The sequence below is a fragment of the Rhizophagus irregularis genome, chromosome 3 (genome assembly GCF_026210795.1).
Source record: "Rhizophagus irregularis chromosome 3, complete sequence".
Lineage (NCBI taxonomy): Eukaryota > Fungi > Glomeromycota > Glomeromycetes > Glomerales > Glomeraceae > Rhizophagus > Rhizophagus irregularis.
Window position 1 is genome coordinate 2863865 of NC_089431.1, and position 13377 is coordinate 2877241.

At 36.8% G+C, this 13377-nt stretch overlaps 12 protein-coding genes across 13 annotated transcripts; 11 read left to right on the forward strand and 1 right to left on the reverse strand.

Annotated features, from left to right (window-relative positions):
- Window positions 1-935: 935 nt before the first annotated feature.
- Window positions 936-1400, forward strand: OCT59_020699 (uncharacterized protein; the record flags this gene model as incomplete). The annotated part of the gene is made up of 1 exon (XM_025311852.1): window positions 936-1400. One exon carries the CDS (start codon window positions 936-938, stop codon window positions 1398-1400), a length of 465 nt encoding a protein of 154 aa, XP_025167708.1.
- Window positions 1401-1459: 59 nt separating this feature from the next.
- On the forward strand, window positions 1460-2459 carry OCT59_020700 (uncharacterized protein; the record flags this gene model as incomplete). 2 transcript variants are annotated; one of them, XM_066149351.1, is made up of 2 exons in its annotated part: window positions 1460-1821; window positions 2039-2459. In XM_066149351.1, 2 exons carry the CDS (start codon window positions 1460-1462, stop codon window positions 2457-2459), a joined length of 783 nt encoding a protein of 260 aa, XP_065990263.1. The 2 variants fall into 2 exon arrangements, with proteins under 2 accessions (XP_065990263.1, XP_065990262.1); XM_066149350.1 differs by lacking the exon at window positions 1460-1821 and having other exon boundaries at window positions 2043-2459.
- Window positions 2460-2592: 133 nt separating this feature from the next.
- OCT59_020701 (uncharacterized protein) lies at window positions 2593-3049 on the forward strand (the record flags this gene model as incomplete). The annotated part of the gene is made up of 3 exons (XM_066149352.1): window positions 2593-2749; window positions 2878-2939; window positions 3008-3049. The coding sequence occupies 3 exons, from the start codon at window positions 2593-2595 to the stop codon at window positions 3047-3049; spliced, it is 261 nt and encodes an 86-aa protein (XP_065990264.1).
- OCT59_020702 (uncharacterized protein) lies at window positions 3019-3333 on the forward strand (the record flags this gene model as incomplete). Its single annotated transcript, XM_066149353.1, has 1 exon — window positions 3019-3333. The coding sequence occupies one exon, from the start codon at window positions 3019-3021 to the stop codon at window positions 3331-3333; it is 315 nt and encodes a 104-aa protein (XP_065990265.1).
- Window positions 3334-3609: 276 nt separating this feature from the next.
- Window positions 3610-4523, forward strand: OCT59_020703 (uncharacterized protein; the record flags this gene model as incomplete). Its single annotated transcript, XM_066149354.1, has 5 exons — window positions 3610-3795; window positions 3934-4015; window positions 4091-4124; window positions 4391-4401; window positions 4489-4523. 5 exons carry the CDS (start codon window positions 3610-3612, stop codon window positions 4521-4523), a joined length of 348 nt encoding a protein of 115 aa, XP_065990266.1.
- A 471-nt stretch (window positions 4524-4994) lies between these two features.
- On the reverse strand, window positions 4995-5939 carry OCT59_020704 (uncharacterized protein; the record flags this gene model as incomplete). Its single annotated transcript, XM_066149355.1, has 2 exons — window positions 4995-5585; window positions 5726-5939. 2 exons carry the CDS (start codon window positions 5937-5939, stop codon window positions 5050-5052), a joined length of 750 nt encoding a protein of 249 aa, XP_065990267.1. The 3' UTR covers window positions 4995-5049.
- Window positions 5940-6262: 323 nt separating this feature from the next.
- OCT59_020705 (uncharacterized protein) lies at window positions 6263-7886 on the forward strand (the record flags this gene model as incomplete). Its single annotated transcript, XM_066149356.1, has 3 exons — window positions 6263-6697; window positions 6892-7019; window positions 7097-7886. The coding sequence occupies 3 exons, from the start codon at window positions 6263-6265 to the stop codon at window positions 7884-7886; spliced, it is 1353 nt and encodes a 450-aa protein (XP_065990268.1).
- Window positions 7887-7999: 113 nt separating this feature from the next.
- OCT59_020706 (uncharacterized protein) lies at window positions 8000-8356 on the forward strand (the record flags this gene model as incomplete). Its single annotated transcript, XM_066149358.1, has 1 exon — window positions 8000-8356. The coding sequence occupies one exon, from the start codon at window positions 8000-8002 to the stop codon at window positions 8354-8356; it is 357 nt and encodes a 118-aa protein (XP_065990269.1).
- Window positions 8357-8921: 565 nt separating this feature from the next.
- Window positions 8922-9548, forward strand: OCT59_020707 (uncharacterized protein). Its single transcript, XM_025321874.2, has 2 exons — window positions 8922-9180; window positions 9247-9548. The coding sequence occupies exons 1-2, from the start codon at window positions 8946-8948 to the stop codon at window positions 9501-9503; spliced, it is 492 nt and encodes a 163-aa protein (XP_025167715.2). The 5' UTR covers window positions 8922-8945; the 3' UTR covers window positions 9504-9548.
- A 647-nt stretch (window positions 9549-10195) lies between these two features.
- OCT59_020708 (uncharacterized protein) lies at window positions 10196-10884 on the forward strand (the record flags this gene model as incomplete). Its single annotated transcript, XM_066149359.1, has 2 exons — window positions 10196-10510; window positions 10573-10884. 2 exons carry the CDS (start codon window positions 10196-10198, stop codon window positions 10882-10884), a joined length of 627 nt encoding a protein of 208 aa, XP_065990270.1.
- A 324-nt stretch (window positions 10885-11208) lies between these two features.
- On the forward strand, window positions 11209-11628 carry OCT59_020709 (uncharacterized protein; the record flags this gene model as incomplete). The annotated part of the gene is made up of 1 exon (XM_066149360.1): window positions 11209-11628. One exon carries the CDS (start codon window positions 11209-11211, stop codon window positions 11626-11628), a length of 420 nt encoding a protein of 139 aa, XP_065990271.1.
- An 822-nt stretch (window positions 11629-12450) lies between these two features.
- OCT59_020710 (uncharacterized protein) lies at window positions 12451-13377 on the forward strand (the record flags this gene model as incomplete). Its single annotated transcript, XM_025311853.2, has 1 exon — window positions 12451-13377. The coding sequence occupies one exon, from the start codon at window positions 12451-12453 to the stop codon at window positions 13375-13377; it is 927 nt and encodes a 308-aa protein (XP_025167717.2).

Genomic DNA, 13377 nt, shown 5'->3' on the forward strand with positions numbered 1-13377 from the left:
TGCGCAAATTAGGGGCGGTATTTGCTTCTGTAGTGCATGGGCCTAAAAATCCGTTGTAACACGCCGCCCATAGGATATTAAAATAAAATATCGTATGTTGCCACCGACGTGTTGAGTTCGTATAATATCTATGCTTGGTTTAAAATAAATATTAGCTATAAAAATTACAAAACATAATTTCTTACCCAAACATTAATTTCGCGATAGTTTCCCTAAATTCATAAATCATTATTAGGTCATTAAAAATGACACCTCTTTTTCATCATAAGAAAAAGGTTAAAAGAATGTGTTAGTTTTTATTAAAGGACGAAATAATTTTTATTTTTCAAAAATTGAACTGCGGAATTTCCTATCGAAATCCACTTGTATTTATACATTTTAAGAAAATCATTTCTACTATTTACTACTCTTTCTCTATCAAAATTCTAAGAATAATAAGAAATAAAAGATGTATTATCATATGACTTTCTCATTATACTAAACTAAAATATAATTTTATTGGCTAATTATTTATCCATCGGCTAAATATTTATCCGTCACTTACTGCGCCATGTGACTTGTCACGTGACTTTTGTATTTCCAACCATTTCTTCTTGTGTAACCATATCATGTGACCTACTGCGCCACGGGATTTACTGCGTCATTTATTTATTATATTTTCAGTTATTACACCGTCAAAAGCCAATACTTATGCCAGTGAAGCCCTTCGACATTCGCCTGATAACCATGCTTCTCCATCTGATAGATATACTATAGTTAATTTCAGAAGGAGAGGACAACCTTATGATCAAGCAAAACCATTCTGGATTTCTGATGAAAACTAATTAGATATATGGGTTAGAAGATCGGGAGGACTAATTTATCAGTCTGATATCATTTATTAATTTTATTTTTTCGCTCGAGGCAAGATCTAGCATATAGAATATATTACGAAAATGGTAGCTGATCAAAAGTATTCATCTGATATATCCAGCGAGCAGGAAGTTATCAGGCGTACAGAGAAATTAGCCCAGTCATTAGGACTGGATGAGCAGAATACAAGAGCATATAAAGCACTCTCTGGACAGATTTGGGCATTAGAAAAAAGACTGGAAGATTATCATATCAAATATGTAAAGCTTAAAAGGAAGGTCAATTTATTGGAAGATGAATTGGATGATGAATTGGATGATCTGAACGAATGTGTAGATAGGGGAGCTGTGGTCGACTTAATACATGAAATAGTTCCCTCGCTAATTAGTAAAAAAGGGCTGAAAGGCGATGTGCATAAGGATTCCTACTATTCGTTTGAGTCTTCTGAAGATTCTGATTCGGTTGAGGTAAGAGAAAAAAAGGCTGTCCCTCATAAGCAACGAAGAAGGGCGCGACCAAAGAAAGTTAAGACCCTTCGATCAGGATGAAAGCTTTCCAATATTGTATTTCACTTTTTTTGATCGAAAGATATTCTAACCGTATATAAATGTATACAGTTAATTTGCTAGAACAACTTCCGCCTGAACTAATACCATCCATTTCAAAGTACCTCCCAGAACGGGATCTAAAAAATGCCCGCAATATAAATAATATATGGGAAAGAGAGGTTAATCTTGAATGGTCCAAAAGAATGAATTTTTTATTTGGGAGAATAGTTCAAGGCAATTATACAGTAAAGGAATATTATTCGAAACTGAAAGAGTGTAATTTAAGCAAAGACTATCCAGAATGGCTTTTTAAAAATCTATTCTTCAGAGAATTATCACCTGAAGATATATTAAAAGTTCGTTTGGATGGGTTACAAGCACTTGCATTAGATGACATAGTGGAAAGGCTTAGTCCGGAGCAGTAATTTACCAGCGAACTAGGCTTGGCTAATTTTATTTTTTCGTTTAAAGATACAACATATAACATGCACTATGTATGGCGCAATCAAGCATCTTTTATTTACCAGAACTATTAGAACAGCCTCATGTGCAACATAATTTTCGCATATACTGAAAAGAAGCTATGCACGCTAACAGTACTTTATTTTTTATTAAGTATAATTGATCTACAATATTAGCAAAATGTTTGATGAGGATATAGATGCTGAGAAGGAGAAAGCCTTCGATGAATTTACCAAAGAATATGGACAGAGAGAAGAGGATTGGACTATTTATGATGATTGGTATGACTGGGATGACCTTTTTTGTGAAATTAAGACCCATTGGAACACAAAAGCTGTCAAGTATTGGAGAGAGAAAATACTTAAGCGATTTGTATATAGTCTACCCAGTGTAAGTAATCCAACGTCATTATTCCATGTACTCTTACAATCCAATGTTATTTATCTCCCACAAATAATAAGTCTAATAGAATTGCCATATTATCCACTTGAACTTCGATCAGAAATATGGGGACCTGCCCGGATGGTATATATTGGTCAGTCCGAGGTCAGTGATCTGGTCCCTTTAGGACCTCTTCAGCTCGGAAGAATTTGCTGAGCCACAGATTGTGTGACAGAAAAAGGCCGATCACCAGGCAGGGTTTGTGCGACATATTAATTTTCACATATATATTCGAAAAACATATTAACCTTTATTCTTTATTTTTTTCCCGAACAAACATGAGGAAAAAATGGCCTGCTTCACAGGCGCTTCGCTTGAAAGGAGGTCTAGTTGGAGCACAGGACCAGCTCTAAAAGTAAATAGTGCCGACAAAAGCATATGTTATGAAAGGCTGAGGACTTTGGAATTTCGAGATCGCCAGGCGGAAAACCAACTATGTCTTTCCGGTAGATCTACATGTGAAAAGGTATGAGAATTCTATTTGCATGTGCCTTCATAGAACTCTTGGCATCATACGACAATGCTAATCACTATTCTTATCTCCTTAACTTCGGCTTGGCGCTCTTTTTCCCAGCAAGATATAAAGCATGTAGAGGTATGTGGAAGTTCAACCAACTTTCCGCAAAAATAATTGAGGTATGTATATGCCAAAAGTCATGTTTACTGCAAGCGATAATTTCTCACAACGGGCCCTTACATTCCAGAAAACGAAAATATGGCCAATATTACTCTCAACTGCCTTATAATTCCCACCGGTCGCTTCACTAGAATTCCAAACAATGATGCTAATCTAACGGTTACAATTCCCCTTGGAAATACAGTCAGAAATCTTCACGCTCAGATTCAACAACAGTTACCTCAGCAATTCAGAAATGTCCCATTTTATCTTCGCGCACTCCGCTCTGGGCTTGTAAATTACGTTGCTATGCGACAAGGGGGATTGATTTCTAATTATTTTGATGAAAATCTCACTGCGGACGTTTACCATGTTCTTATAGAGGATGATGTATATGGTTATTATGACTTGTAATGCGAAATATTCGTGCGAAGCGCCTTAACGGCCAATTTTTATGTATTGTAAGCCGGCTACCGGCAACTATTTTACAGTATTTCATAAATAAAGTATTATTTTATCGAACGTATATGAGAAAGGGTCACGTGTAATGATGCAATTCCTGTGCTACATAAAAACCTATATTAACGCCCAGTATTCTCTTTCCCGAACAGAAATAAAAATTTATCTTACTCCGGAAAGTAACACTATTTTTTTTGTCCGAGCCAAATATCCCTATAAAAACGTAACACTATGTCTTCTGAAACCAGTACACCTTATACTCCAGCTTCCACCTCTACTACTGTTGCTGGAAATGAGACGGTCTCGCTCGCGGACGAAATTAAAAAATATGACACGGCCAAGCTTATAGAGTTTCTGAAGGGTCAGGAGGACTTAGGACTTAGCGAGTCAGCTCTTAAAATATTAGAAAATGAAGAGGTTAATGGCCGTACCTTCTTCAAGATAACCAAAGAAGAGCTTGAGCGTCATGGAATGAAATTGGGACCTGCAACTGCTCTCGTAGACTTCGCTAGGGAGTGCAAGGAGAAAAAGCTGAGGTCGTTCTCCTCGTACAAGACTAAGAAAGACTTGAAAGAGGTGTTAGCAAAGTATGGAGTCCAAGATGGGCGAATAACAGACATACCTCAATTTACACCAAGTATGATTTTTCCTTTTTGCCGTATATTACTTACCCTTCAGGAACTAACGTATAGTATTATTGCTTTATGAACAGAACCCCACAACATCGATGATAAGAACGAGGCTTTGTTACACTGTCTTAAAGATATACGACTCAGGCTACGCAATATGGGACCCGTCGTTGAAAGTAACGAAGCTATTCGTTGTGAATATATTTCGGCAATCCTCCATGCATGTATTAATATAGTCAGAGAACTTACCGGAAAAAAAATATCACTAAACCCGCAGTTCGAAGTTGTTGGCGAGGAAAATACAGGTCGTGTTGATTACGCAATCCAAGCGCTTGAGGAGTTAATTTGCATCACAGAGGGTAAACAATATCAAATTGCAATAGGATTCGCTCAGGTTAGTAAGCCTATTTTATTCCAGAGTTTCTTGCCTAGGCGCCTCCGGCAAGACTTGTTCCACTAACATACCTCTGGCAATCTACAGAATGTTATACAATGCGAAAGTGCTTTACAAACTAATAAGAGAAAACGAAAGGCGGATGATGCTTTCGGTGAAGAATATGACTATCTCTTCGGGATCGTGACTACAGCTACGGAATGGCATTTTCTCCTTTATACCCCAGATGGGCTTTCTTGCACGAGTAGAAACCCACTCAATATTCGTTTTGTCGAGTCTGCTTTGGAAGAAGGTTCGGAGGATGAAAAGGAGTTGTGTAAAAATGTGAAGCGGGTGATGGAGGTTATTGTTGGGTTATTGAGGGAACGGGTGGACGTTGAGAAAGAGCCTAAGAATAAAAAGGCTAGGGTTCAAGAATACCTTAAAAAAGAATAATAATAACGTTACTCCGCAACTGTCTGTGTATTAGCATAGAACTATCATGTATCACGGGCTAAGTCCCGATCTTGTATTTATTTTTGCATGTATGTATATTAATAAAAATTTTTCTTGGCAAATTTGCAGGTATATATGATAAGCGAAAAAATATTTAGTCATGGAACTACCATTCCAGGGCTATAAACAATTTATTTATATCATAATCACGCCTTAAATTCGTGATAGAGCCAATATATGTTCTGGCCCTAAAACACTTGTCTTGGTAAATGCGTCATATAAAGAATTTGGCCTATACTTTGAAGGAACCAAATTTGGATGATGAAGGAATTTCACGAGTATGTCATTCCTCCAAGCTTTCGTCTCCTCACGCTCCCAAGTTATCTCTATCAATGTAGATAGGTTACTGTAATTCATTTCCATTAGGTTTTGAAGCGAAGATCGTTTATTTTTTTCGAGGGTAAATAAACTCATCCCACCCCCAACAGCAGAGTCCACAGTAATAGGGAAGTTTTTATGAATATCCGATCTACTTGCTAAGATAGATAAGGGCGGAATTAAGGCTGGATAGTAGAAGTCGGCTAAGGGATCCAGTTCAAATTCACCGTCACATATAGTCCCAATATCTTCTAAATAATCCGAAAGTCTATTAGCATATCTATAACCTTCGCGAATCAACTTCTGGAATAACTTTCCATTCGGGCTGATCCATCGACCAGTTAGTAAATTAAGTACTGTTCTATGTATGTCTGATTCTTGCATATGGATTGTTGAAATTAGCATTTATGAAAGTGATAATAGATGATTAGTACTTATGAAAATGGTATGTTTAATTACTCATTTCCTCCCATATTCTTCTTTTTATAATATATGTATGCTCTTTCCTTACCTTGTCCGCATTGGACACAAAGCTGAACGCTTGATTTAGTGCCTCGTCCACATCCTTTACATGGTTGTGGGATTATTACGCCCTTTTGTATTTTGAATGCGTGGGATGCACAATATTGATCCCGTGCTGATTTTTCGCAGAAATGGGTCTTTCCAACCAACAACCAATTACAAGACATTTCTTTCCTCTGTCCATTATTCATACTCATTTTCATATTTAAAATTTATCGTCGTCTCTAAAGAGAGAGACAACGAATAAGTTGATCCCAAAGGGGGATCGTGCCTACTTGTATGATGGTCGTAAACCCCTATTAATATTTTTTTTTCTTAGCAAAAGTGATCGGCGTGAAGAATCTTCACGCGCACGTGATTTTTTTTTATTTTGAATGCTTATGTAGAGTGTATAATTTTATAGATCATGTCAACAGAGCTTGAATTATTGAGACAACGCATTAGCGAGCTTGAGACTAAGAACGCCAAGCTTGAGGCTGAGAAAGCTGAGATTGAGGCTAGGAATGTCGAGCTTCTAAAGCAGGTTATGGATGAGAATGCTAAGCGTGATGCTAGAGTCGAGGAATTAGAACTAAAAAATACGGAACTTGAGGCCAGACTCTTGATGTTGGAACAGGGATCCTCGGTAGTGGATGGGCAGTCACAGAACGATAGGGAAACGATAGCAAAAATATCAGCCGTTGATGAATCTGACTCCGTAATAGACCAGCAAAATGATGTCAACACCAAGTCAATGGAAGAGGTACCTGAGGTGATTGCAGAGCAATCGGTACCAGATAAGGTAATAGATGATTTTATTCTCGAAGAATCTGTCAACGTACCTGACTCAGTTATAGCTCAGCCCAAACAGTGTATACCCCCGCCTATTCACGAAGTTTATAGTCAGTTAAATTTATCAGAGGTGCGAGATCCAGGGCTGTGCAATCAGAATGGTTTGACTCTCACCCCACAGATCGAAGAGGTAGTTTTGCTACCAGATCAAGGGGGGTCGTTAGAGGACAGAGAGATGGACGCTTTCTTGGATGAAGAACAAAAAGGATTAGTGAGGAAATAAGATAAAGGAAGCGGGAGAAAAAGCTTCGAGAAGGTGATTCCCGGGAGAAGAATTTGGATTCAGAGCCACTCATAGCCGATATCTCTGATATCGATTCTCAGGATTCTGTCATTCCCTTGAACGAAAAAGATGGACAAGATGTTTATCTTGCCAGTCCATCATCCGAATCATGTGTTGCTTCACCCGGCTTTGAATATAGTAAGGAGGGAAAGTTCCCTATAAACAAAAAGTAGAAAAAGGTTTAGTATGTGAATTACTTGAATTCATTAGAAGCCATGAATCCTTACCGAATTCTACTGCATCTAGTAAACAAATTCCAGTCGATTCTGATCTAGCTCCGGGTTCTATACCTCATTTAGCTCACTTATTTGATAAGGCCGAAAAAACTGGTCGGAAAGAAAAGTTACGTTGGTATTACTATAGTGAGGAATTCGAAAAAAAGGCCATAACTATTGCTTTGGAAAACAATATTAGTGATCAAATGGCAAGAACGCAGATTTACAATGAAATGGAGCCCTACCTTCCAGGTAAGAAGAGAGAGAATTTACGCAAGGTGACTCAAAAAGCTAAAAATATTTATACACTGTTTAAAGAAATAGGAATAGATAAAATCGGGTTAGTTACATACAGTGTCGATGCTATTGGAAGTTTAACGGGTGCACAAATTCAAAATATAATAAACCTTTACACTGCAGAATGTCAAAAAGTGATCAGCGTGAAGAATTCTTCACGCTCACGTGATCTACCAGCTGAATCAAACAAGTCTGGATTGAAAAAATCACCAGATGTCGGGAAAAGCACTCCACCTACATCTCAGACTTCAAAAACCAATCAGACTAATGTACGAGTCCAATCTAAGCCAACTTATGACCGAGCCTACTTTCGCAACAAGATATTGGATCAATATCCTAATCTATATAAAGAATGTAGTTGTGAAAATTTCGATTATTATGGGATTACTGATGAGACATCATGCGGGGACTACATCTGCCCATTATGCAAATTAGGCCATGATGATGAAGAAATAGAAGGTGAGTATAAAGCCGGATCTTACTTTATTAAATGTGAACAGCGTGAAATTGAGATAACTGCATAGTCCAGATGATTAGACAGCTTTCTATCTGAAAAAATTTTTAATCTTTTTTTTCGAATTGATGACCTGAGGAAGAAAAAGGGATTTAAATTGTTTGCAGTCATATAAAAAGGAAAATGACTGAGTCTGATAAAATACTAACCGCCGAATATCTGGATTGGCATACCAAATTAATTGGATTACCAAGTATTTTGACAGATAAGATTCGTTCCAAATTATACAAAAGATATAAAAAACAAACTGGAAATGAGCCATGGCAACTAACAGAAGTACATGAATCGGAAGCTATAAATTCGAAGCCAGAAAACAAAGTATCATCTTTTCCCGAGCAATGTGAAGAAGAGGGGCCTATCACTTTCAAAGTCAAACCTGATCCAGAATTAATTATCAAATCCGTCTTAGAGCACTTCCCATACTTGAAATTCCGAAATAGTTTCAGAGGGATTGATAATTATAATTTTACATCTCTTTAGCCATGGAACTCACCATGCCCTATTTGCGATGGAAAACATGGGAATTATGGATTACATGGCTCATGGTACTGCGAAAATGGGAATCAGCTCCCTTATGAACCTAAATTAGCGAAGTTGTATTCCCAAGATAAGTTGAAGTATTGTCTTACTTGCTTCTTTTCAAGCAATAAATTCAAGTTCGCGATCATAGTATGAGCCGAAACGTCATGTACCACGAGCTTTGTCCCGATTTGTAATTAAACTATCACAAATCGTGATTGTGACTTGCATCATATCACATTTGAATCTAGTTGACCTACTGCGGTGGTTCAATCAAAAGTAAAATAAAAAGAAACTCCTCTATTTTCGCTAAATTGATGAATTGATCAAATTAATCATAAATCGTGATATATATAAATCCATTACTAATAGTTCGTTCTGCTTTATTCTGCTTTATAATCGTTCTGTTCATTCTAAATTTGAAATTCTGAAATTTGAACACGGTAATCTATCTGATCTATCTGATCTATCTGATCTATCTGATATGCAAATAAAAAGCCAATTTTTACTGAACTGCGTATCTTACCAAAACTCATTTACTAACGTTATAATGTCTACAATGTCTAACACTAAGGAATCAGCAAAGCTTAAAAAACTGGAGGAAGAGTTAAGAGATTTACCTGAAAAATCAGAGACTGTAGTGTCCTTTCATTTGCCAGAGTTTGAAGAAGCTTTTGACTGGGATGCGTATGCAGAGTGGGTCGAAAAGGGAAAACCATATGAAGAGCCCGAAGAAGTTTTAATGTTCTTAAATCAGAATGGAGTTTCTAACAAAAGATCAGATGGTAAACCTAGTGAATGTTCTATTTTCGTATGTAAATAATAATACTAAACTTTATTAATTTTTTAAGGAGCCAGCCGACTTAACACTGACGGGGGGAGAACAAGACACGATCATAGAGATGCTTTTTGCAAAAGTTCCGATCGGCATTTTCGAGACGCCAGGAAAGGATGGTATTCATTTACTCAAACCAAGGGAACCTCAACCGGAAGAAGCAAAGACCGTGAACATCGTGGTGAAACCGCCAGATCCGACCACGTTTCCTTTTCAAGCGCGAAACATCAAGAAAATGCTAAACGATTTAAGAACTTTAAACCTCTTAGATGATGTAATCGGGTTATGTAAGAAGGGTACGATTAGAACATATAATAGGGAAGAAAAAAAATTAAATCCGGTAAAGGAAGGAAAAGGAAAGAAATTACGGGGGGAAATAAATGTCTATGATGTCGTCCCTAAATGTTATAATATTTACGTCTATGTCCTACCTGAAGGCCAATATATTCTTTTATACCATATTTGCGGTAGATGGTTCAGGGCATTGGCCTATTTTAAAAACCATTATTTTTATTCACATTTCCTCTGTATTTACTTTTCTAATTTCAGAATGTTATCTAGAAAAAAAATCACTCTCTAGTTCTGCGAAATAATAGCTTTTATATCATTTTTTATTAACAATATTATGTTGCGACCTAAAACTAAACTAATTATCCATATGTATTAATTTTAACCTTTTGAACCCTCTAAATTAAAAAACAGTGGGGACTAATTAGGGCTTGCAATAAAAATTTACTTTCTTCATATGGTAGAATTGGGTTCGTGCTTATGATAATTGTTCATCCATTGATCAATTTGCCTTTCAATTGACAAAAATCAAATATGTTAATATACTCATATTTTTAAATCCTAAAAATAATCAAAATGATATTGGAACAAAAGAAAAAAGGATTGATCAATCTTGCTATTAGAAAGCGCTTAAAGGTCAATCAATATAAATCTAGTATTTCTCAGGATGAGATAAAATGTTGGAACACCTTTCCATTATCCATAAAAAGAGATCTGAAGAAACAGGATTGCGAGAAATCTCCTGTAAAAACTTACAAAGGAAAACTCAGAAAGCTGTGAAGATATATAAATTATTTGAAAAGGTAGGCGTAGATAATATTAAGTATATTACGACATATAGTGCAAACTCTATTTCTGAGTTGACTAATGATAAAGTTCAAGATATTATAGATAATTTCTCCAAGCAAAATGATAACGATAACACCGATGTGGAAGAAGTATCAATTCACATGACTGAGATTTCAGCCGGGGGCCCGGCCAAAATTCTTCAGGTGATTCCTCTAGTCCGGGCAGTTCGTCCAAAGCTGAAGTGAGTACATCATTTATTCCCCAGGGGAGAATCAGAGCTCGGCTTCCAATTTCTATTTTACCTGATGATCCTGATGATTCCGAAGAGAAACGAAAACATATCATTGGGTTGGTGTTAAAGCGTTTTCCTTATCTATCCTTGGAGTATAGTGAGAGTTATGGCGATAGTTTTGTGTTTAATAGTTCAATACGTTGCCCCATATGTAATAAAAACCATGAAGGCGAAAATATAAAGGGTGGATGGAGTTCTGGTATATATTCTGGAGAACATGCTTATTACCTTGAATGTTATGAGGCTTATAATAAAGAACTCCCAATAGTATCTGTAAAAGCATAGACTGAATTATCGTATATATTTGTTCTTTTTTTCGAACACTGGGTGGCTTAGATATTGTACGTCATCTTTATATTCGTCATGTGGGCCGATCACCTGAAATGCGCAGTCGATATCGGTAAAATTTCTTGCCGAAAAGCACTTATGAAAAAAATATACTCCTGATGATAATCACATGAAATCGATGTGTACACCCCAAAACTTTCTGTATGAACATAGATTATTTGATGTTCATTTCCAAAATAGCAGTGATTGGGCGTCGCATGAAGTATTTAATGATGTGCCAGACCCATTTCCAACTCCTTGGAAATCCCACTCATTGACAAGATGATGAACGAAATTACAAGCTACATAATCTCTCTGTTACCTAATATCCCGGCCAGATGCGCTTCTACAAACATATTCTCTCTATTATCTAAAATCCCGGCCGAATGCGCTTCTACAAATGCAAGAATGGAGGATACTATGGGTAATGTTTTCAATGTAACCATTTCACATTGGAACGTAAATTTAAGAGCAGAAGAAGTTATGGGGCTGAATGCTATAGCCCAAGAGTTAGCACTACGCATGTTGGAATCTCACTATAACAGTCCCATTGCCGGAGGTAATAGAACTAAAGCGAAGAGAGAGACCCAAAGAGGTCGAACCACAGATAAGAAACCCGCGGAGAGAACCACAGCTAATAAAACCATAGCTAAGAAACCTATGAGAAGAAGCGTTAGAATTAAAAATATGAACGCAAAATGAGTGGCCTAGATTTTCATTATGGATGCATCCATATATAGCTTTATGAAATCTTATATGCCCTGGTTACCGAGAAAAATATGTCATATCTTCCGTCCCTTTGGGATCATTTTTTTATGTTAATCGGGAACCAGCTTTTAGGATTCTGTGGAGATTAGTTTCATTTTTTTTCAATTCGAAATGTACACTGAGGTTGTCAAAGGCAACAGCAATAGAATAACGCGTATTCCTGGAGTTTGCTTAAGCAAACAAGCACCTTATGAAATGAGATCAAATGCAGAACTTAGTTTTTTTCTTATATATAGTATTTTCTTATGTTTTTTGTTATGCCATAGGCTCATAGCTGATCAGTCTAATAAATTTGCGCAACTATATTTTTAAAAATTCTGTCCTACCATATCTAATGATCTTACAATTGTTTCAATTTTTCCTGATGACAGTGGAATCTCAGAATAGGGGCTGTGCGACACTGTATATATTTCACATTAATTTTTCTGAGTCTATTTTTTGCATATCATCTCCAGAGCTTGCGGGTTCACGCTAGTATCATACCAATAAAACAATATTCAGGTATGGATATTTTTTCCGATAATCTTTATTTCGCATATGGGATTTGGGGGTATATGCTAATCCTTCATCATTTTTATTGATTTGCAAGGGATTAATGAATGACGAAATGCGATGCGTAATTGCTAGTGAAGATCCGGGGAATGATTTCTCCTACGATGTTTATAAGTGCTATAAAAGGGTAAGAAGGGAACCTTTTTTCTCACAGCTGTTCTAATGCCTTATCCTCTAGCTGATTAACAATCGAAGGTGGGCAATATGGATAAATCACATATCGAAGCTCTTGCAATAAATATCGTTAGTAAGGCTAACGCTCTCCCCTCCTCCAGTGAGAACACTAGTATTCCAAAAGTAGATCCGTGCCCAATATGCGGGAATGATATCTATACGCTTGAACTCTCCGTAATCAAAGAATTTACCTTAGCTTCCTGTGGACATATTTTTCACCAAAAATGTCTCAAAGAGTATTTGGTGGATGGTGAGTCTAGTTGCCCTTATGATGGTTGTAATAGAGATATCGAAACTTTTCTCTCTTGGGATCTTTTAAAGGGATTGCAAAACCAGACAGCCCCCATAGACGTAGAAGTGCTTACAGAAGAATCTACAAACCAGAAAAAACGTTCTAGCGAGTTTGCTTCGGAAAAAGATTCAAATAAAAAAGCGAAGCAGACCAGGAAGCAGATTGATAGAGATGAATCCCCTACATTGAAAAAACTAATTATGGAGTTGACTTCTCCGGAGTCCCAAGAAGATGGTCTCTCTCGAGACTCCCTCATCACTTTGCAGTCACGTGTCTCTGAGATGGACGTAAACTCGCTTGATTTTCTCGATTTATATAATAAGATTGGTACTGCTGAAGACAATCTTCGAAGAACCTTTCATGATTTGCTTCGATGCTATTATATTTTTGGCCAAGCCACTAAGCAGTTATTCGATCATTTTAGAAAAACTTGTAATGAGGATGCATCTAATGCTAAAGTTAACGATAGAATCATGAATCAGATTTCTGTACAAGATAAGCTTACCGAGACTAACCTTCGAAAAAGAAAGGAAAGGGGTAAAAAGGTTTTCAGACTTTTTAGTAATGTTGGTGGTATAGAAGCAATAGAACGGTTAAAGTCTTTTAATGCTACTACAATCTTAAATCTATCCCAGATGATGTCGATTTTCTTATTGCTAGATTAA